Here is a 25,505-nt window from a genome sequence, read left to right as displayed (position 1 = left end):
GGAATACATACCACCATGTGATGTCTGGAGATAATGCTCACATGATCATCTGCTGGAATACATACCACCATGTGATGTCTGGAGATAATGCTCACATGATCATCTACTGGCATACATACCACCCCATGTTATGTCTCGAGATAATGCTCACATGATCATCTGCTGGAATACATACCACCATGTGATGTCTGGAGATAATGCTCACATGATCATCTACTGGCATACACACCACCATGTGATGTCTGGAGATAATGCTCACATGATCATCTACTGGCATACACACCACCATGTGATGTCTCGAGATAATGCTCACATGATCATCTACTGGCATACATACCACCATGTGATGTCTGGAGATAATGCTCACATGAACAGCTAGTGATATACACACCACCATGTGATGTCTGGAGATAATGCTCACATGAACAGCTAGTGACATACACACCACCATGTGATGTCTGGAGATAATGCTCACATGAACATCTACTGGCATACACACCACCATGTGATGTCTGGAGATAATGCTCACATGAACATCTACTGGAATACATACCACCATGTGATGTCTGGAGATAATGCTCACATGATCATCTGCTGGAATACATACCACCATGTGATGTCTGGAGATAATGCTCACATGAACAGCTAGTGACATACACAACACCATGTGATGTCTGGAGATAATGCTCACATGAACATCTACTGACATACACACCACCATGTGATGTCTGGAGATAATGCTCACATGAACATCTACTGGCATACACACCACCATGTGATGTCTGGAGATAATGCTCACATGAACATCTACTGGAATACATACCACCATGTGATGTCTGGAGATAATGCTCACATGAACAGCTAGTGACATACACACCACCATGTGATGTCTGGAGATAATGCTCACATGAACATCTACTGGCATACACACCACCATGTGATGTCTGGAGATAATGCTCACATGAACATCTACTGGCATACACACCACCATGTGATGTCTCGAGATAATGCTCACATGATCATCTACTGGCATACATACCACCATGTGATGTCTGGAGATAATGCTCACATGAACAGCTAGTGATATACACACCACCATGTGATGTCTGGAGATAATGCTCACATGAACATCTACTGGCATGCACACCACCATGTGATGTCTGGAGATAATGCTCACATGATCATCTACTGGCATACACACCACCATGTGATGTCTCGAGATAATGCTCACATGATCATCTACTGGCATACATACCACCATGTGATGTCTGGAGATAATGCTCACATGAACAGCTAGTGATATACACACCACCATGTGATGTCTGGAGATAATGCTCACATGAACATCTACTGGCATGCACACCACCATGTGATGTCTGGAGATAATGCTCACATGAACATCTACTGGCATACACACCACCATGTGATGTCTGGAGATAATGCTCACATGAACAGCTAGTGACATACACACCACCATGTGATGTCTGGAGATAATGCTCACATGAACGGCTAGTGACATACACACCACCATGTGATGTCTGGAGATAATGCTCACATGAACAGCTAGTGACATACACACCACCATGTGATGTCTGGAGATAATGCTCACATGAACAGCTAGTGGCATACACACCACCATGTGATGTCTGGAGATAATGCTCACATGAACATCTACTGGAATACATACCACCATGTGATGTCTGGAGATAATGCTCACATGAACAGCTAGTGACATACACACCACCATGTGATGTCTGGAGATAATGCTCACATGAACATCTACTGGCATACACACCACCATGTGATGTCTGGAGATAATGCTCACATGAACATCTACTGGCATACACACCACCATGTGATGTCTGGAGATAATGCTCACATGATCATCTACTGGCATACATACCACCATGTGATGTCTGGAGATAATGCTCACATGAACAGCTAGTGATATACACACCACCATGTGATGTCTGGAGATAATGCTCACATGAACATCTACTGGCATGCACACCACCATGTGATGTCTGGAGATAATGCTCACATGATCATCTACTGGCATACACACCACCATGTGATGTCTCGAGATAATGCTCACATGATCATCTACTGGCATACATACCACCATTTGATGTCTGGAGATAATGCTCACATGAACAGCTAGTGACATACACACCACCATGTGATGTCTGCAGATAATGCTCACATGAACATCTACTGGCATACACACCACCATGTGATGTCTGGAGATAATGCTCACATGAACATCTACTGGCATACACACCACCATGTGATGTCTGGAGATAATGCTCACATGAACATCTACTGGCATACACACCACCATGTGATGTCTCGAGATAATGCTCACATGAACATCTACTGGCATACACACCACCATGTGATGTCTGGAGATAATGCTCACATGAACAGCTAGTGATATACACACCACCATGTGATGTCTGGAGATAATGCTCACATGAACATCTACTGGCATGCACACCACCATGTGATGTCTGGAGATAATGCTCACATGAACATCTACTGGCATACACACCACCATGTGATGTCTGGAGATAATGCTCACATGAACAGCTAGTGACATACACACCACCATGTGATGTCTGGAGATAATGCTCACATGAACATCTACTGGCATACACACCACCATGTGATGTCTGGAGATAATGCTCACATGAACAGCTAGTGACATACACACCACCATGTGATGTCTGGAGATAATGCTCACATGAACAGCTAGTGACATACACACCACCATGTGATGTCTGGAGATAATGCTCACATGAACAGCTAGTGACATACACACCACCATGTGATGTCTGGAGATAATGCTCACATGAACAGCTAGTGACATACACACCACCATGTGATGTCTGGAGATAATGCTCACATGAACAGCTAGTGACATACACACCACCATGTGATGTCTGGAGATAATGCTCACATGAACATCTACTGGAATACATACCACCATGTGATGTCTGGAGATAATGCTCACATGATCATCTACTGGCATACACACCACCATGTGATGTCTGGAGATAATGCTCACATGATCATCTACTGGCATACACACCACCATGTGATGTCTCGAGATAATGCTCACATGATCATCTACTGGCATACATACCACCATGTGATGTCTGGAGATAATGCTCACATGAACAGCTAGTGATATACACACCACCATGTGATGTCTGGAGATAATGCTCACATGAACAGCTAGTGACATACACACCACCATGTGATGTCTGGAGATAATGCTCACATGAACATCTACTGGCATACACACCACCATGTGATGTCTGGAGATAATGCTCACATGAACAGCTAGTGACATACACACCACCATGTTATGTCTTGAGATAATGCTCACATGAACATCTACTGGCATACACACCACCATGTGATGTCTGGAGATAATGCTAACATGAACAGCTAGTGACATACACACCACCATGTGATGTCTGGAGATAATGCTCACATGAACATCTACTGGCATACACACCACCATGTGATGTCTGGAGATAATGCTCACATGAACAGCTAGTGACATACACATCACCATGTGATGTCTGGAGATAATGCTCACATGACCATCTACTGGCATACACACCACCATGTGATGTCTGGAGATAATGCTCACATGAACATCTACTGACATACACACCACCATGTGATGTCTGGAGATAATGCTCACATGAACAGCTAGTGACATACACATCACCATGTGATGTCTGGAGATAATGCTCACATGACCATCTACTGGCATACACACCACCATGTGATGTCTGGAGATAATGCTCACATGAACAGCTAGTGGCATACACACCACCATGTGATGTCTGGAGATAATGCTCACATGAACATCTACTGGCATACACACCACCATGTGATGTCTGGAGATAATGCTCACATGACCATCTACTGGCATGCACACCACCATGTGTTGTCTGGAGATAATGCTCACATGAACATCTACTGGCATACACACCACCATTTGATGTCTGGAGATAATGCTCACATGAACAGCTAGTGACATACACACCACCATGTGATGTCTGGAGATAATGCTCACATGAACAGCTAGTGACATACACACCACCATGTGATGTCTGGAGATAATGCTCACATGAACATCTACTGGCATACACACCACCATGTGATGTCTGGAGATAATGCTCACATGACCATCTACTGGCATACACACCACCATGTGATGTCTGGAGATAATGCTCACATGAACAGCTAGTGACATACACACCACCATGTGATGTCTGGAGATAATGCTCACATGACCATCTACTGGCATGCACACCACCATGTGATGTCTGGAGATAATGCTCACATGACCATCTACTGGCATACACACCACCATGTGATGTCTGGAGATAATGCTCACATGAACATCTACTGGCATGCACACCACCATGTGATGTCTGGAGATAATGCTCACATGACCATCTACTGGCATACACACCACCATGTGATGTCTGGAGATAATGCTCACATGAACAGCTAGTGACATACACACCACCATGTGATGTCTGGAGATAATGCTCACATGACCATCTACTGGCATACACACCACCATGTGATGTCTGGAGATAATGCACACCACCATGTGATGTCTGGAGATAATGCTCACATGAACATCTACTGGCATACACACCACCATGTGATGTCTGGAGATAATGTTCACATGAACATCTACTGACATACACACCACCATGTGATGTCTGGAGATAATGCTCACATGACCATCTACTGGCATACACACCACCATGTGATGTTTGGAGATAATGCTCACATGACCATCTACTGGCATACACACCACCATGTGATGTCTGGAGATAATGCTCACATGACCATCTACTGGCATACACACCACCATGTGATGTCTGGAGATAATGCTCACATGAACAGCTAGTGACATACACACCACCATGTGATGTCTGGAGATAATGCTCACATGACCATCTACTGGCATGCACACCACCATGTGATGTCTGGAGATAATGCTCACATGACCATCTACTGGCATACACACCACCATGTGATGTCTGGAGATAATGCTCACATGAACATCTACTGGCATGCACACCACCATGTGATGTCTGGAGATAATGCTCACATGACCATCTACTGGCATACACACCACCATGTGATGTCTGGAGATAATGCTCACATGAACAGCTAGTGACATACACACCACCATGTGATGTCTGGAGATAATGCTCACATGACCATCTACTGGCATACACACCACCATGTGATGTCTGGAGATAATGCACACCACCATGTGATGTCTGGAGATAATGCTCACATGAACATCTACTGGCATACACACCACCATGTGATGTCTGGAGATAATGTTCACATGAACATCTACTGACATACACACCACCATGTGATGTCTGGAGATAATGCTAACATGAACAGCTAGTGGCATACACACCACCATGTGATGTCTGGAGATAATGCTCACATGACCATCTACTGGCATACACACCACCATGTGATGTCTGGAGATAATGCTCACATGACCATCTACTGGCATACACACCACCATGTGATGTCTGGAGATAATGCTCACATGAACATCTACTGGCATACACACCACCATGTGATGTCTGGAGATAATGCTCACATGACCATCTACTGGCATACACACCACCATGTGATGTCTGGAGATAATGCTCACATGAACATCTACTGGCATACACACCACCATGTGATGTCTGGAGATAATGCTCACATGAACAGCTAGTGACATACACACCACCATGTGATGTCTGGAGATAATGCTCACATGACCATCTACTGGCATACACACCACCATGTGATGTTTCAAGCATGAAGCGCTTGCTTCTTTTCTTCTTCTTTGTCTATTTGTGATTCTTCTTTGGCCCTGGTGTATGCCAGTAAGTGTTTGTGGGAGCATGATATCGTGTGCTGACACTAGTTTTCTGTTTTGTGCAGCACCTAACATTTATCGTTTGCATGTGGGTGCTTTTGTAAAAAATTTTGCAAATGGGTGACTCACCTTTCCCCCACCCTGTGCTATTATTGTCCCGCGGTCTTTGGCATCTTCTGACAATGCCAAGAACACCCTGAGGGCAAAAACAAAGCCATGGTAAATGCGCTGCATTTTCAGAAACAAGAAATGAGAAATGGAGTTACGTCCGAGTCAGATTGTGTCTAGGCTTGCATCCCTCCGACATCCGATGTGTTTTGTCTGCGCATGCAAGGTGAGGATCGTCGTGTGATGTTTTACACATTAGCCTGGCTGTAGTTGTGGCCAGCATGCCATTTGTTTAAGGCATGGACTGATACACAGATTGAAGATGTCAAATCAATCTAGTGATTTTTTTTTCTCACAAATTGTATTCGGCCAATTACCCCACTCTTCCAAGCCACCCCGGTCGCTGCTCCACCCCCTCTGCTGCTCCGGGGAGGGCTGCAGACTACCACATGCCTCCTCCCATACATGTGGAGTCATCAGCCACTTCTTTTCACCTGACAGTGAGGAGTTTCACCAGGGGGATGTAGCACGTGGGAGGATCACGCCATTCCCCCCAGTCCCTCCTCCCCCCCGAACAGATTCCCCGGCCGACCAGAGGAGGTGCTATTGTAGCGACCAGGACACATACCCACATCCGGCTTCCCACCCGCAGACACGGCCAATTGTGTCTGTAAGGATGCCCGACCAAGCCGGAGGCAACACGGGGATTTGAACTGGTGATCCCCGTGTTGGTAGGCAATGGAATAGACTGCTATGCTACCTGGACGCCCCCCAGTGAATATGTTTGAAAAGATATCAGAAGGCATTGTCCATCCATCCATTATCCAAGCTGCTCATCCCAATTGGAGTCACGGGATGCTGGGGCCTATCCCAGCAGTCATTGGGCAGTGGGCAGGGAGACACCCTGGACAGGCTGCCAGTCCATCACAGGGCCCACACACACACACACACACACACACACACACACACACACACACACACACACACACACACACACACACACACACACACACACACACACACACACACACATTCACACCTAGGGACAATTTAGGACGGCCGATTCACCTGACCTACATGTCTTTGGACTGTGGGAGGAAACCGGAGCACCCGGAGGAAACCCACGCAGACACGGGCAGAACATGCAAACTCCACACAGAGGACGACCCGGAACAACCCCCCAAGGTTGGAGTACCCCGGGGCTCGAACCCAGGACCTTCTCGCTGTGAGGCGACCATGCTAACCGCTGCGCCACCGTGCCGCCCGAAGGTGTTGTCATTTCAGTATAAAACAGACATGGAACAGTTATACAATGGCTGTCTTGCTCACCTCGCCAACATCTCTTTGGTCTGGTCCGTCAAGATAGAGTTGTCTCCTTTCACCATGACAGCAAGAGCTGATATGACTCCAGCTTTCAGCAGCCTTTTCACTCGCTTGTCAATAAAGTCCTTCTTGTCCTGTGGGCAGACGGCAAAGCAGGCCACACTGTCAGCACAGCTGCTATGCTGCACATGATCACTGTAGCTGAATACTGCACATGGTTACTGTAGCTGAATACTGCACATGGTTACTGTAGCTGAATACTGCACATGGTTACTGTAGCTGAATACTGCACATGGTTACTGTATCTGAATACTGCACATGGTTACTGTAGCTGAATACTGCACATGGTTACTGTAGCTGAATACTGCACATGGTTACTGTATCTGAATACTGCACATGGCTACTGTAGCTGAATACTGCACATGGTTACTGTAGCTGAATACTGCACATGGTTACTGTAGCTGAATACTGCACATGGTTACTGTAGCTGAATACTGCACATGGTTACTGTAGCTGAATACTGCACATGGTTACTGTAGCTGAATACTGCACATGATCACTGTAGCTGAATACTGCACATGGTTACTGTAGCTGAATACTGCACATGATCACTGTAGCTGAATACTGCACATGGTTACTGTAGCTGAATACTGCACATGGTTACTGTAGCTGAATACTGCACATGATCACTGTAGCTGAATACTGCACATGGTTACTGTAGCTGAATACTGCACATGATCACTGTAGCTGAATACTGCACATGGTTACTGTAGCTGAATACTGCACATGGCTACTGTAGCTGAATACTACACATGGTTACTGTATCTGAATACTGCACATGATCACTGTATCTGAATACTGCACATGGCTACTGTAGCTGAATACTGCACATGGTTACTGTAGCTGAATACTGCACATGGTTACTGTAGCTGAATACTGCACATGGTTACTGTATCTGAATACTGCACATGGTTACTGTAGCTGAATACTGCACATGGTTACTGTAGCTGAATACTGCACATGGTTACTGTAGCTGAATACTGCACATGGTTACTGTAGCTGAATACTGCACATGGTTACTGTAGCTGAATACTGCACATGGTTACCGTAGCTGAATACTACACATGATCACTGTAGCTGAATACTGCACATGGTTACCGTAGCTGAATACTGCACATGATCACTGTAGCTGAATACTGCACATGGTTACTGTAGCTGAATACTGCACATGGTTACTGTAGCTGAATACTGCACATGGTCATGTAGCTGAATACTGCACATGGTTACTGTAGCTGAATACTGCACATGGTTACTGTAGCTGAATACTGCACATGATCACTGTAGCTGAATACTGCACATGGCTACTGTAGCTGAATACTGCACATGGTTACTGTAGCTGAATACTGCACATGGTTACTGTAGCTGAATACTGCACATGGTTACTGTAGCTGAATACTGCACATGGTTACTGTAGCTGAATACTGCACATGGTTACTGTAGCTGAATACTGCACATGGTTACTGTAGCTGAATACTGCACATGGTTGCTGTAGCTGAATACTGCACATGGTTACTGTAGCTGAATACTGCACATGGTTACTGTAGCTGAATACTACACATGGTTACTGTAGCTGAATACTACACATGATCACCGTATCTGAATACTGCACATGGTTACTGTAGCTGAATACTGCACATGGTTACTGTAGCTGAATACTGCACATGATCACTGTAGCTGAATACTGCACATGGTTACTGTAGCTGAATACTGCACATGGTTACTGTAGCTGAATACTACACATGGTTACTGTAGCTGAATACTGCACATGGTTACTGTAGCTGAATACTACACATGGTTACTGTAGCTGAATACTGCACATGGTTACTCTAGCTGAATACTGCACATGGTTACTGTAGCTGAATACTGCACATGGTTACCATATCTGAATACTGCACATGGTTACTCTAGCTGAATACTGCACATGGCTACTGTAGCTGAATACTGCACATGGTTACTGTAGCTGAATACTGCACATGGTTACTGTAACTGAATACTGCACATGGTTACTGTAGCTGAATACTGCACATGGTTACTGTAGCTGAATACTGCACATGGTTACTGTAGCTGAATACTGCACATGGTTACTTTAGCTGAATACTGCACATGGTTACTGTAACTGAATACTGCACATGGTTACTGTAGCTGAATACTGCACATGGTTACTGTAACTGAATACTACACATGGTTACTGTAGCTGAATACTGCACATGGTTACTGTAGCTGAATACTGCACATGGTTACCGTAGCTGAATACTGCACATGGTTACTTTAGCTGAATACTGCACATGGTTACCGTAGCTGAATACTGCACATGGTTACTGTAGCTAAATACTGCATATGGTTACTTTTGCCCGAATACTGCACATGGTTACCGTAGCTGAATACTGCACATGGTTACTATAACTGAATACTACACATGGTTACTGTAGCTGAATACTGCACATGGTTACTGTAGCTGAATACTACACATGGTTACTGTAGCTGAATATTGCACATGGTTACTGTAGCTGAATACTACACATGGTTACTGTAGCTGAATACTACACATGGTTACTGTAGCTGAATACTGCACATGGTTACTGTAGCTGAATACTGCACATGGTTACTGTAGCTCAATACTGCACATGGTTACTGTAGCTGAATACTGCACATGGTTACTGTAACTGAATACTACACATGGTTACTGTAGCTGAATACTGCACATGGTTACTGTAGCTGAATACCGCACATGGTTACTGTAGCTGAATACTGCACATGGTTACTGTAGCTCAATACTGCACATGGTTACTGTAGCTGAATACTGCACATGGTTACTGTAACTGAATACTACACATGGTTACTGTAGCTGAATACTGCACATGGTTACTGTAGCTCAATACTGCACATGATCACTGTAGCTCAATACTGCACATGGTTACTGTAGCTGAATACTACACATGGTTACTGTAGCTGAATACTACACATGATCACCGTATCTGAATACTGCACATGGTTACTCTAGCTGAATACTGCACATGGTTACTGTAACTGAATACTGCACATGGTTACTGTAGCTGAATACTGCACATGGTTACTGTAACTGAATACTGCACATGGTTACTGTAGCTGAATACTGCACATGGTTACTGTAGCTGAATACCGCACATGGTTACTGTAGCTGAATACCGCACATGGTTACTGTAGCTGATTACTACACATGGTTACTGTAGCTGAATACTGCACATGGTTACCGTAGCTGAATACTACACATGGTTACTGTAGCTGAATACTGCACATGGTTACTGTAGCTGAATACTGCACATGGTTACTGTAGCTGAATACTGCACATGGTTACTGTAGCTGAATACTACACATGGTTACTGTAGCTGAATACTGCACATGGTTACTGTAGCTGAATACTGCACATGGTTACCGTAGCTGAATACTGCACATGGTTACCGTAGCTGAATACTGCACATGGTTACTGTAGCTGAATACTGCACATGGTTACTGTAGCTGAATACTGCACATGGTTACCGTAGCTGAATACTGCACATGGTTACTTTAGCTGAATACTGCACATGGTTACCGTAGCTGAATACTGCACATGGTTACTGTAGCTGAATACTGCATATGGTTACTTTAGCCGAATACTGCACATGGTTACCGTAGCTGAATACTGCACATGGTTACTGTAACTGAATACTACACATGGTTACTGTAGCTGAATATTGCACATGGTTACTGTAGCTGAATACTACACATGGTTACTGTAGCTGAATACTGCACATGGTTACTGTAGCTGAATACTGCACATGGTTACTGTAGCTCAATACTGCACATGGTTACTGTAGCTGAATACTGCACATGGTTACTGTAACTGAATACTACACATGGTTACTGTAGCTGAATACTGCACATGGTTACTGTAGCTCAATACTGGACATGGTTACTGTAGCTGAATACTACACATGGTTACTGTAGCTGAATACTACACATGATCACCGTATCTGAATACTGCACATGGTTACTCTAGCTGAATACTGCACATGGTTACTGTAACTGAATACTGCACATGGTTACTGTAGCTGAATACTGCACATGGTTACTGTAACTGAATACTGCACATGGTTACTGTAGCTGAATACTGCACATGGTTACTGTAGCTGAATACTGCACATGGTTACTGTAGCTGAATACTGCACATGGTTACTGTAGCTGAATACTACACATGGTTACTGTAGCTGAATACTGCACATGGTTACCGTAGCTGAATACTACACATGGTTACTGTAGCTGAATACTGCACATGGTTACTGTAGCTGAATACTGCACATGGTTACTGTAGCTGAATACTACACATGGTTACTGTAGCTGAATACTACACATGATCACCGTATCTGAATACTGCACATGGTTACTCTAGCTGAATACTGCACATGGTTACTGTAACTGAATACTGCACATGGTTACTGTAGCTGAATACTGCACATGGTTACTGTAACTGAATACTGCACATGGTTACTGTAGCTGAATACTGCACATGGTTACTGTAGCTGAATACTGCACATGGTTACTGTAACTGAATACTGCACATGGTTACTGTAACTGAATACTGCACATGGTTACTGTATCTGAATACTGCACATGGTTACTGTAACTGAATACTGCACATGGTTACTGTAGCTGAATACTACACATGGTTACTGTAGCTGAATACTACACATGGTTACTGTAGCTGAATACTACACATGGTTACTGTAGCTGAATACTGCACATGGTTACCGTAGTTAAGAACAATGGCTGGAAAGACACTGTATTATTTAAGTGGTGTGTGTGTGTGTGTGTGTGTGTGTGTGTTTGTGTGTAAGGGTCTAAGCAAATAACAAATTATGACTTAATTTTGATTTTTCTTTGGTACTTTTTTCTTTTTGCTGAGTTTCTGAGTGTTTTGAAAAGTGCTTCATAATAGAATGTGTTATTATTATCCATCCATCCACTATCCAAGCTGCTTATCCAGATTCAGGTCATGGGATGCTGGAGCCTATCCCAGCAGTGACTGGGCGGCAGGCGGGGAGACACCCTGGACAGGCCGCCAGACCATCACAGGGCCCACACACACACACACACACACACACACACACACACACACACACACACATTCACACTTAGGGACAATTTAGTACCGCCGATTCACCTGGCCTACATGTCTTTGAGTCACCTGACCTACATGTCTTTGATTCACCTGACCTACATGCCTTTGAGTCACCTGGCGTACATGTCTTTGAGTCACCTGACCTACATGTCTTTGATTCACCTGGCCTACATGTCTTTGAGTCACCTGGCGTACATGTCTTTGAGTCACCTGACCTACATGTCTTTGAGTCACCTGGCCTACATGTCTTTGATTCACCTGACCTACATGTCTTTGAGTCACCTGACCTACATGTCTTTGAGTCACCTGACCTACATGTCTTTGATTCACCTGGCCTACATGTCTTTGAGTCACCTGACCTACATGTCTTTGATTCACCTGACCTACATGCCTTTGAGTCACCTGGCCTACATGTCTTTTGATTCACCTGACCTACATGCCTTTGATTCACCTGACCTACATGTCTTTGAGTCACCTGGCCTACATGTCTTTGAGTCACCTGGCCTACATGTCTTTGAGTCACCCGGCCTACATGTCTTTGATTCACCTGACCTACATGTCTTTGATTCACCTGACCTACATATCTTTGATTCACCTGGCCTACATGTCTTTGAGTCACCTGGCCTACATGTCTTTGATTCACCTGGCCTACATGTCTTTGATTCACCTGGCCTACATGTCTTTGAGTCACCTGGCGTACATGTCTTTGAGTCACCTGACCTACATGTCTTTGAGTCACCTGGCCTACATGTCTTTGATTCACCTGACCTACATGTCTTTGAGTCACCTGGCCTACATGTCTTTGAGTCACCTGACATACATGTCTTTGATTCACCTGGCCTACATGTCTTTGAGTCACCTGGCCTACATGTCTTTGATTCACCTGGCCTACATGTCTTTGATTCACCTGGCCTACATGTCTTTGAGTCACCTGGCCTACATGTCTTTGAATCACCTGGCCTACATGTCTTTGATTCACCTGGCCTACATGTCTTTGAGTCACCTGGCCTACATGTCTTTGATTCACCTGGCCTACATGTCTTTGAGTCACCTGGCCTACATGTCTTTGATTCACTTGGCCTACATGTCTTTGAGTCACCTGGCCTACATGTCTTTGAATCACCTGGCCTACATGTCTTTGATTCACCTGGCCTACATGTCTTTGAGTCACCTGACCTACATGTCTTTGATTCACCTGACCTACATGTCTTTGATTCACCTGGCCTACATGTCTTTGATTCACCTGGCCTACATGTCTTTGGACTGTGGGAGGAAACCCACGCAGACAGGGGGAGAACATGCAAACTCCACACAGAGGACAACCTGGGATGACCCCCAAGGTTGGACTACCCCAGGGCTCGAACCCAGGACCTTCTTGCTGTGAGGCGAGTGCGCTAATCACTGAGCCACCGTGCTGCCTGTGTTAGTATCATAATCATTATTATTGTTAGTAGTAGTAGTAGTAGCAATAGTAGTAGTAGCAATAGTAGTAGTAGCAGAAGTATAAAAAACTATGCAATAAAATCAGTGATTTTTGCCAGCAGATTTCATGATTAGCACTATCAATGTTCATAGTAAGCATGAATGCTATCAATGTTCATAGTAAGCATGAATGGGAGGCTAGAAGCTGTACATCTTGTTGCGTGTGCTGTGGTTAGCTGTCTAAGAAAATGCATTCTCTCTTTAGTTTCGTTGACGTCTACTGTCTCCTTGCCTTGGGGTGTTGCTCAGGAACATGTTGCTTGGAGAACTTGGCCAGTTGGACCAACTCGGGGATTATTTCCTTTTTCTCGTAGCTGTTGGTACAGTTGACCAGGGTGCAGGCCACTGCATACAGAATGGTCTTATCCTTTGACTGTGTTGACAGAGAAAGGAGGAAGATTACTTCTTCTTTTGCCTCGAACATCATGAAAAGCCCCTATTCCAGACATACGTATTGCAGCTACATCGATGTGTGGGTTCATACTTTGGCCAGTTCAAACATGGCTTTCATGGCAGGTTCATCTTCAACAAAGTCATCCTTCACATCAGCATCATTTGTCAGATAAGCCAGACCCTCAATAGCCCATTTTCTTGTTCTAGTATCAATCTGGGGGTTGCAGAGCCACCTAAAAGCGTGAGAGAGAAATGTTCAACAGGAATGAGGTTCATCCATGTAAGGAGGGAGGACGGCAATCTAGGGTCATGTTTTAATGCTTAGATGTGAGCAGTTTGGCCTGCACCGCGCGTATAAATGTGGCATCGTAGTGAATGGCCTGATAACAAGGAAACACGGCGTGTATCGTTCTTCTTTCAAATGGCCGTCGTGATAAGATCGGTCTGTATGTTGTACTTTCCCAGCCAGACTTATTTGGCCAGTTACAAACCCGCCAAAAACTGGATTTTGAATCCATTGGTGTAAACGCTAAGTAAGCTGCAAAGGCTAAAGCTCAGGTCTGGGGGACTCACTTCCTGCACTGCTTGGCCAGCTTCTCTGTGGAGCCCTCTGCAAACTGCCGCATGCTGTAATCATCACCACCGGCAGAGCCCAGTTTACAGAGACCCTGGCGAAGAGGCACACGGGCGCACACACACATACCAAAAACACAAACACAACAAGACCACCACACCGACAATAGAAAGGCACGACATGAGGGGACTTCCAGAATAAATGCTGGCTTGTGTAACTTCTCTCCCTTCAGCAGTTGTACTTGTACTGCGGTGTACATGTGTATCAGGTACTGTAATCTCACTATCACTGATGAAAGTCAGATAGTTTTTCTTGTATGCCCCCCCCCCTCTTCCCCCAACTCATAGAGCAATGCACTGCCGGGGTGGCACACTCACCACCAGCGCACGGATCTTAATCTTCTCATTCTTAGTTTTCTTGTAGATATCCTTGAGCAGCGACACGCCATTGGTGATGATGAAGGAGGCACGGCTCATCTTTGTGGAGGCGTGGATCAGCGCCTCCACAGCAACCATCTGATCCACTTCGCGTTCGGAGCCGCATAGTGCCACCATCATTTCCATGACGCCCTGATGCCCGGCCAGAGCATTACCGACGTCAAAGGGACCCTGCAGCAGCCCCGAAATGGTGTTGATGGCGTGGATGTTCCTGTCCATGTCCTTGGGGTCAAACTTGGATCTGGGAAAAGAATGGACGAGGGGGAACGTTGGAGTCGGGGAGTAATTGCCATTACCAAGGATATAGTACGTATCAGTCAGTCAGAGAGCAAGCTGAGAGACTGGCTGTGCTGTTATCACACAAATATAGGCCTTGTCTTTGAGGGACTCACTTGATGTATTCATCACAAATGTCCCTGAAGTTGTCTCTCTCTGGGTCGCATTTGAGGTCATCATATAGTTTGCTAAGCAACACGCTGGCGATCAGCTGTGTGTTCTCCGTCATGGGCAGCTGGTCTGGTAGTTCAGGAACCTGTCCACACACCTTAAGGATCTTCTTCAGACCTGGGGAATAATGCATGTGAAGACAGTTGATGAATTCAAGTTGTATCCGACGTGCGGCAACGGGCTGTGGATAAAACCACCAGTTATACAGCACCTCACCACACCTTCCCACTCACCTTGGTCAATAGTGAAGAGGGTCCTAGAGTGGTCTTGTTCTTTCTTGTCTTTACGAGGCACATTCTTGGTCAGGAGGTTTAAGGCCTGGTCTCTGCCATGGCCAGACACCTTCTTACCTGCAACCATGTCCAGCAAGGACAGCAGAATAGTCTTGAGGTCTTTAGATGCATCTGCAAAGGAACAGATGAGACATAAGGGTCTGTCTCCCCCATCATTTCCTTCAATCACTCTACTGTCTGTGTGTGTGTCTGTCTGTGTGTGTGTGTGTGTGTGTGTGTGTGTGTGTCTGTCTGTCTGTCTGTCTGTCTGTGTGTGTGTGGGGGGGGGGGATAAGCTGAAGCTAAAGAAAATGGCATTTAAGTTGTCTATAAAAAAAATGTCAAGTCAAAATTCAGTTATATGCTCCAAGTATGGTCACATACAGAGAATTGGAGTTGGTGCATTGCTCTCAGTTACACACAGCATATATGTGCATGTATGCTGATTATATACGGTGAACTAAATATAACACGTATAGAAAGTGGTCTCATGATACTCCCAGAAAGTTGAATCAGTTCATCTGGACACGTTTATTGAGAGAAACGTTTCGTCATCATCTAATTGACCACTTCAGTCTCACCTGACTGCAGGTGTCCCCACCCTTATAAACAATACAGTGACTGCAGGTGTCCCCACCCTTATAAACAATACAGTGACTGCAGGTGTCCCCACCCTTATAAACATCACAGTGACTGCAGGTGTCCCCACCCTTATAAACAATACAGTGACTGCAGGTGTCCCCACCCTTATAAACAATACAGTGACTACAGGTGTCCCCACCCTTATAAACAATACAGTGACTGCAGGTGTCCCCACCCTTATAAACAATACAGTGACTGCAGGTGTCCCCACCCTTATAAACAATACAGTGACTGCAGGTGTCCCCACCCTTATAAACAATACAGTGACTACAGGTGTCCCCACCCTTATAAACAATACAGTGAGTACAGGTGTCCCCACCCTTACAAACAACCAGTTTCATATGCAAATTGACCATTAACTAGCGTTTCAGTGGCCATGTGTACTGTTCACAGAGGGTTGGGGAATAGTTGATATCACAGCATTGTAAGATGGTGACAGATGTACTCTTAGCCCCCCCCCCCCCCCCCGGTTCAGGGATGGTTGTTCCCTCTTCACAATTATGGTCTGTTTGACTCCCTGTTCAAACCAGCGTTCCTCCCTATCAAGGATGTGCACATCCTCATCCTTGAAAGAGTGGCCACTCATCTGTAGATGGTGTAGACTGTGGAGTCCTGGTCTGACTCTGCAGTGGGAAGAGGGCGGCACAAATTCATGTTTGCAGCGGCCTCATCCATTAGGTATGGGAAGATGGCAACACGAATTCACATTTACGGCAGCCTCACCCAGTACCATCCATGCAGTGTCTTTGTCCACATCTGCGTCTAAGTTTGTCTTCGTTTGATGGCTGGGAGAGCTGGCGCTGGATCAGCACTTCTGATAACACCGAGGGCGGTCTGGTGGAGGCCTCGCCTAGCCTTTACTGTGTTTTTAGTGTCGTCTTGTGGAGTCCGGGGAGGTGTGTCAAAGGTGTCTGGCTGGGAGAACTGGCATTGGATCAGCTGAGGAAAGTTGGTCTGCTGCGTCCTGTGGGCCCAAGGACCAGGGCCCTGACCGGAGCTGCGCCCGAAGAGGAAACACTGAGGGCGGTCTGACAGGACGCGGAAGCGGGGCAGGCTAAGCTAGCTGCTAGCCCATGCCGACCAGCATTTCCGACAGTCATCCTGGCTGGTGTTCAGTCTCCTGATATGTGTTAGTTTGGATGGATGTGTTCTTGTCGTTTTTGGATGTGTTCTTGTCTTTGTGTTGCACTGCTGTGCGCTGGGGGAAATGGTGTTTCCTTTCATTTCATGTGCGCAAGTCCATGAAATGAAGTGGCAAAGCATTTCTGATTCTGATTCTGACGTGTTAGCGCAGGTCATAAGGGTGGAGACACCTGCAGTCAGGTGAGACTGGAGAGGTCACTGGGATGATGATGGAACGTTTCTCTCAGTGTCCAGATGAACTGGTTCACCTTTCTGTGATTTCCTCACCTGGGTTACTGAGCATGCATGACAGTATCGTGATAAGCTAAATTTGTTACAGAATATGGATGATGACTCATTCTCACCCAAAACCAAAGCCTCTTCTTTCCCATAAACCCTCTTATCTCCACCAGTGAGGGAGTCATTGATGCACTGGAAAAGGTTACATGCTGCCAGGGCAATCTCTTCATTGTCAACCGCCATGATGCTGCACATTTTATCAATGCCCACCATGTGAATGATGGCCATCGCCTGTTTAGGGGAGGTGAACCATTGATGATCGATACACCTTTGGCATGCTTGTATACAAAAGAGGCTAAAAAAATGAAAAGGAACGTAGCCCTCATGATGTGATAGCCAAACCAATACAATTCTTCTGTTTTTCCTCCCTTTTTCTCCACAATTTTCTCCGGCCAATTACCCCACCCTTCCGAGCCGTCCCGGCCTCTGCTCCACCCCTTCTGCTGATCCGGGGAGGGCTGCAGACTACCACATGCCTCCTCCCCTACATGTGGAGTCACCAGCCCCTTCTTTTTACCTGACAGTGAGGAGTTTCACCAGGGGGATGTAGCGCGTGGGAGGATCACGCTATTCCCCCAGTTCCACTCCCCCCTGAACAGGCGCCCCGACCGACCAGAGGAGGCGCTAGTGCAGCGACCAGGACACATACCCACATCCGGCTTCCCACCCGCAGACACGGCCAATTGTGTCTGTAGGGACGCCCGACCAAGCCGGAGGGAACACAGGGGGGATTCGAACCGGTGATCCCCGTGTTGGTAGGCAACGGAATAGACCGGTACGCTACCTGGACGCCCCGCTACAAATCCTTTTTGAGAGTGTTGAAGATGTCTCAAGCTTGTATTTGCTTGTATTCCCACAGTCACCCCTCCCCCAATTCCCAGTTCTGTTTTTAGCTCCTGAACGTTTCTGTGTGCCCTCTGCTCACCCGAGCTTTGTGTCCGGTACACATTCCTGACAAGGTACGGATAGCTGCAAGGACCATTTCCAGTTTGCCTGTCTCCATCATATTTAGCAGCAGGGGCACTCCATTGTTCTGGAAGATTCTCTCGGCTCCTGCATCCTCCCTGGCCAGGACAATCAGGTTGTTTGCAGCCTGAGCATGAAAGAAAGAAAAAGAAAAACCTGACCGCTCATCTTTTCATGGCGTAGAGGAGCACAGTGTACAGACTCACAGATGAGCCTTAGAAAGGCTCCCCACCAATTGCACACAGTGGAAACGGTAGCGGATAACACTGCTCTGCTCTCTAAATGTGGAATACTGACCTTTTCTCTCTTATCCTTCTCCATTTCCTCATCAAGTAGGATGTCAAACATGTTTTGCACTCTGGAGTCTGTGGAAAATGTGGTTTTGAGCTGTAGAGACAGGAAGTGTAAGCTTGATCATCCGCTACATATATGAAGTAATGTTTGACAAATACTCAAATCTGTATCATCTTAAAAACGCTTCCCCACTTTTTTTCTCCCCAGTTGTACCCGTCCAATTACCCTACTCTTCCAAGCCATCCCAGTCTCTGCTTCACCCCCTCTGCTGATCCGGGAGGCGCCCCGAACAACCAGAGGAGGCGCTAGTGCACCGGTCTCTGGTGTTGTATCACAGGGGCCTGTAAGCTGCTCTGTAAATTGTCATTGTACCTGCTGTAGTGTCACCAAGAAAGTAGCTGGACATGCACTGTGGGCTCAGTCTCCTGTTATTGTTTCTTTTAGCACAAGGGGCCATACCCCGTCATCTCGATAGGCTACTGACCTTGGCCTGAATCTCTTCCCCCAGCCTGCGAAGCGTCTCCAGAAAGGTCTTGTTCTTTGGTTCGAGGGTGGCACATCTCTGCACATCCTTGAACGCCATGTCCAGTTTGCCCAGCTTCTCCAGAGCTTGGCAACGCCGGTACAAGGCTTTAATATCTGCTGCATCCATGTCAATGGCTGAAGCAGAGCAAATGTAGATGAATATATACTAGCTGCAACGAGACTGCTTGACTTCGTGGACCTGATTAATGTGCATTGTGTATTTTGTTTCCCTACCTTTGGATGCGTCTGACGCTGCATTGGTGTAGTTTTCCTAAAAAAAATATTTTTATGAATATATATATATATATATATATATATGCATATATAGATAGATAGATAGATAGATTTGATAAGTTCAGAATGCAAGAGGGGTGATAAATGTACAAATGTGTGTTTGTTTCCACACTGAGTGTGTCTGTGGCTTGTTTGCTGAGTGGTTTACCTTCTTCAGGTAGCAGGCAGATCTGTTTCTGTGGATGACGGCCAACACCTTCTTGTCCTTGCATAGTTTTAAGGCTTTAGTGTAGCACTCAATGGCCTTGTCCACCTCTCCTGCCTGGAAATACTTGTTGCCTTCATCTTTTAACTGGACCGGCTCTCCCATCTAATGGAAAAATATGACTGGTGATTATTATTAATGACATTAGGTAAGTATATCTCACAAATACCTGTCAACGTCTATTTTTCATTCTTTTCTTTTTTTTGTCCGCCAGTTTCTTCTCACTCATTAAAACACAGCTGAATCACTTCCTCGGTGCCGTCACGCCGTGGCAGTATGTCATCTGCAGTCACAGAATATATCTACACACACGTCTACATTAAGCCAAACAAGTCAGAGAAGGCATAAAGCAAAGCCAGCTGAACAACTTTCTAGCTGTTTTGAGATTTACAGTACACTGCCTTTCTCTTCAATCTACTGTACTTCCTCAACAGAGTTCTACATGCAGGCTGAGGGCTGGCTCGCCGAGTTACTGATTTATTGATTTGTTTGTTTGGTGCATCTGGCAGTGCTACCTTAAGGTTAGTAAATCTCTTTCTTACCGTTTTCACTGCTCAGACACTTGCTGACCAAGTTGTCCTGTAGCAGATGGCCATGCACATGTTATCTCTGACTCTAAATGGCCTCCCCTCTTGCCTTATTTGGACATCGTCTCTCACCCAGCCGGGGCCTTGCCACAGATCCATCTTTCTTAACGGATAGTCGGCACGCTCCCCAACTCTACTGACAGGCAAGCATCTAGTCTGTCTGATTCTCTGTGCCCTTGCTAAGACTCTCATATGTACCCACACACCACTCAGCATGTACAAATAGAAAAGCAACGCCATCTGGACACCAAAAAGTACCTTTCAAAATGTTGTGTTCCCGCACTTGCTTGATACGCTCCAATCTTTTCTCCTGTTTTCCCCTCGATTAAGTAGTCTTGAGCCTCAGCCCCTGGTTGTTGTTTTGAACGTATTTTGTCTTATGTAACGTCCCACCACTACACTCTTATACTTATACTGGTTCTCCACGTGTTGGGACTGGGCCAAGATGTACCATCCTCACTTAGCGATGGGGGTCCGCTCAAAGCACATGGGAAACCCCACTGAGAAAACTTTGTCCCACGGGCTAAACTTTGCAATTCAATATTTTCTACCATTTTGTCCCTCAAAGACTTAAAGTAATATGAGCACAAGATGTAAGCACAGCAAATAAAAATTCAGTACGACGTCTGGCTTCACCCTCTGGAAAGGTGGTCTGCTCCCCATGATGGCTATTTAGGGCAGAGGTGCGACGACAGCTGAGAACTCACCAGCAAATGTCTATGAAGTCTGAGTGGCGGGGGGGGGGTGGAGGGTTGGGGCGGGGGGTGGAGGGCTGGGGGGCTGACAGCTGTGGGAACACAGAATAACCTGGCAGCTTCTGGAAGGAGAAGGAGCTCGAGTGTGATATGTGTGAATGTAGCCTGTTAGTTGGTGTGAGTGTATTTGCATGTGGAATAGAATAGAATACAATACAATAGAATGCAATACAATACAATACAATAGAACGGAATATAATAGAAAGGAATAGAATAGTATAGAATAGAGTAGAGTAGAGTAGAGTAGGTGGCATTGCATCAGATATTGTATCCTTCTACACTGCTTACTACTTGTAAAAAGTCCTGGCTGAGGACCTATGGGCCGGCTTGTCACCAACCCTTGTGCCTAAACACGCAATAAAGGTATCAAAATGGTGGCGATAAGTGCTGGATATTTTTAAGTGAAAAGGTGACTTAAATACTTAAAAGATGCAGCATTTAAGAAGCTCCTTCCTGACTGTCAAACTTTAAAACATGGTAGAACGGGAAGTTTTAGCTACTATTGCTGTCATAGATTCTGTTGGTAAAGGTCCTCTTTATGCTCTGTCTGCTGATCCGCTTAGTAGCCCCAAAACATTTTTTCAAACTCGTTACCATATTTATCTAACTCGTTACCTGTCTCATTCTTCCATATTTATCAAACTCGTTACCTGTCTCATTCTTCCATATTTATCTAACTCGTTACCTGTCTCATTCTTCCATATTTATCAAACTCGTTACCTGTCTCATTCTTCCATATTTATCTAACTCGTTACCTGTCTCATTCTTCCATATTTATCAAACTCGTTACCTGTCTCATTCTTCCATATTTATCAAACTCGTTACCTGTCTCATTCTTCCATATTTATCAAACTCGTTACCTGTCTCATTCTTCCATATTTATCAAACTCGTTACCTGTCTCATTCTTCCATATTTATCTAACTCGTTACCTGTCTCATTCTTCCATATTTATCTAACTCGTTACCTGTCTCATTCTTCCATATTAATCAAACTTGAACCCTCCTCTGATGCTCCTGGCCTTAACTCCCCTTCCACCTGGTCTCTTGCATACACAGTATGCCTACCTTTCTTCTCTCCATCATGTCAGCCAGCTCTCTCCCTTTACCAGTCCTAGTGCCAACATTCAAAGTTCCGACTCTCACCTCCACACTCCTACCCTTCCTCCTCCCCCACTGCCTCTGGACATGCCTTCCCCCTCTCCTCCTTCGCCCAACAGTAGCATAGTTTCCACCGGCACCCTGCTGGTTAACAGTACCGGTGACAGTTGTTGGTAATCTGGGCCTCGACCGATCTGGTTTGGAAATCTTATTTATGATCCGCATATTTGATTTGGCAAAGATTTTACGCCGGATGCCCTTCCTGACGAAACCCTCCCCATTTATCCGGGCTTGGGACCGGCACTAAGAATGCACTGGCTTGTGCATCCTCAGTGGTTGGGTTATGGTCTTGGCTTTGTTTTCTTTCAATATTATCTTATATATCAAAGGTATACACTATATATATATTCACCTACCATCCACCTCACAGCTACATACCATATTATATACCTATGTTACAGCCACCACAATAACAGCAATAATTTGTAACCTGTATATAGCGGTTGTATGTGTATATACAATTGTATATACAATTGTACTGTGTCCTTAGCGTGGGGGTGGGGGGTCTGTGCTGATTCTGTCTACCTGTGTCCAGGCTCTAAGTGTACAAAGTCCTGCAGGGTGGGCAGGGGAGCATCAATGATTTTTTTTTTTTTGTGCTGTCCTCACTGTTTGCGGCAGTCTATTCCTATCCTGCTTTGTTGCTGCTCCGAACCAGACCATGATGGATGTGCACAGGACAGATTCAATGACTACGGTGTAAAACTGACTCAACAGCTCCTGTGGCAGACCAAATTTCCTCAACTGCTGCAGAAAGAACATCCTCTGCTAGGCCTTGAACTCCCCACTGACATCAGTGGGGAGTTCATTCCACCACTGTGGGGCCAGGATAGAACAGAACCGGGACCGGGTCGATCGGCAGCAGGGGCCTCTGAGCGACAGGGCAACCAGGCGTCCCGAGGCAGCAGAGCGAAGTGGTTGGGCGGGGGTGTAGGGCTTGACCATGGCCTGGAGATAGAAAGGAGCGGTTCCTTTCACTGCCCTGTAGACTAGCACCGGAGTCTTAAACTGGATGCGAGCAGCTACTGGGAGCCAGTGTAGGGACATGAGAAGGGGAGGTGTGTGGGAGAACTTAGGGGGGTTGAACACCAGACAAGCTGCAGCTTTCTGAACAAGCTCCAGAGGTCTGATGGCCGACGCTGGGGCGCCAGCAAGGAGGGAGTTGCCGTAGCCCAGCCGGGAGATGACCAGAGCCTGGATGAGCACCTGTGCCATCTCGTCGGTGAGGAATGGATGAATCCTCCTGATGTTATAGAGGAGAAATCTCCAGGAGCAAGCAACCGATGCAACCTTTTCAGCAAACGACAGTTGGTCGTCCAGGATCACACCCAGATTCCTTGCAGTCCGAGTTGGCGTCACCACGGTGTTGTCATGGTGATGGCCAGGTCTCGGTGTGGGCAATCTTTCCCTAGGAGGAACATCAGCTCTGTCTTGTCCAGATTGAGCTTCAGGTGGTGTGTCGCCATTCACTCCAAAATGTCAGTGAAGCACGCAGCAAAGTGTGTCTCTACTTGTGTGTCAGAGGGAGGAAAGGACAAGATCAGCTGGGTGTCATCGGCATAACAATGGTAAGAGAAGTCATGCGAGCGAATAACAGAACCCAGGGATGTCATGTACAGGGAGAAAAGGAGAGGACCCAGAACCGAACCCTATGGATCGCCTGTAGTCAGCCTGCGAGGCTCCGACACAGATCCCCTCCATGTCACCTGGTAGGAGTGACCCGTCAGGTAGGTTGCAAACATTGAGAGTGCAGAGCCTGGGACACCCAGCCCCTCGAGGGTAGAGAGGAGGATCTGGTGGTTGACTGTGTCGAACACAGCTGACAGATCCAGGAGTATCAGGACAGAGGACAGAGAGTTTGCTCTCGCAGAGTGCAGCGATTCTGTCACTGCAAGGAGGGCCGTCTCTGTCGAGTGACCCACCCTGAACCCAGACTGGTTGGCGTCCAGGAGGTTGTTCTGGTGGAGGTACCAAGAAAGTTGGTTAAAGACAGCAAGTTCGAAAGTTTTGGATAGAATGGGTAGAAGGGCAACCGGTCTATAGTTTTTGACATCAGAGGGGTTAAGTGATGGTTTCTTGAGAAGGGGGGTGACTCTAGCAGTCTTGAAGGCAGATGGAAAGCATCCTGCCTGGAGGGAGGTGTTGATGAGGTGAGTTAGATAGGGAAGGAGTTCAGCTGCTATAGACTGAAGAAGAGGGGAGGGGACCGGGTCAAGGGAGCATGTGGTGGGGCGACTGGATGTGATGAAATTTAGAACCTCGTCAGGGGAGAGGGGAGCGAGGTGGGATACGGTGGTACGTGGAGAGGTGAGGGAGGGTGCAGAGGGTGGGATAGTGCAAGCAGCACTAACTGGGTGGTGAGAAAAGGAGAATCTGATGTCGTTTACCTTCTTGTCAAAGAAGTTAGCGCAGTCATCAGGGAGAAGGTAGAACGTAGGAGGAGGAGGTGGGGGTTGAAGTGTAGAGAAGGTTTCAAAGAGTTTCTTAGGATTAGA

General features: G+C 46.0%; 1 protein-coding gene across 1 annotated transcript in view; it reads right to left on the bottom strand.

Annotated features, from left to right (window-relative positions):
- Positions 1-20,615, bottom strand: part of unc45b (unc-45 myosin chaperone B) — a 39,031-nt gene extending 18,416 nt beyond the window's left edge. The window contains exons 1-14 of the mRNA XM_056288126.1: positions 20,454-20,615; positions 20,246-20,282; positions 19,971-20,146; positions 19,490-19,579; positions 19,152-19,319; positions 18,292-18,457; positions 16,124-16,294; positions 15,836-16,007; positions 15,384-15,684; positions 15,006-15,100; positions 14,524-14,665; positions 14,272-14,412; positions 7,370-7,497; positions 6,062-6,128 (exon numbers count right to left, since the gene is read on the bottom strand). Coding sequence (XP_056144101.1) covers positions 6,062-6,128; positions 7,370-7,497; positions 14,272-14,412; positions 14,524-14,665; positions 15,006-15,100; positions 15,384-15,684; positions 15,836-16,007; positions 16,124-16,294; positions 18,292-18,457; positions 19,152-19,319; positions 19,490-19,579; positions 19,971-20,146; positions 20,246-20,282; positions 20,454-20,615 — 2,016 coding nt within the window. The remainder of the gene's footprint in view (positions 1-6,061; positions 6,129-7,369; positions 7,498-14,271; positions 14,413-14,523; positions 14,666-15,005; positions 15,101-15,383; positions 15,685-15,835; positions 16,008-16,123; positions 16,295-18,291; positions 18,458-19,151; positions 19,320-19,489; positions 19,580-19,970; positions 20,147-20,245; positions 20,283-20,453) is intronic.
- Positions 20,616-25,505: the final 4,890 nt, after the last annotated feature.

Source organism: Lampris incognitus, chromosome 1 (assembly GCF_029633865.1).
Source record: "Lampris incognitus isolate fLamInc1 chromosome 1, fLamInc1.hap2, whole genome shotgun sequence".
Lineage (NCBI taxonomy): Eukaryota > Metazoa > Chordata > Actinopteri > Lampriformes > Lampridae > Lampris > Lampris incognitus.
This window is presented reverse-complemented; position numbering and strand designations above follow the sequence as displayed.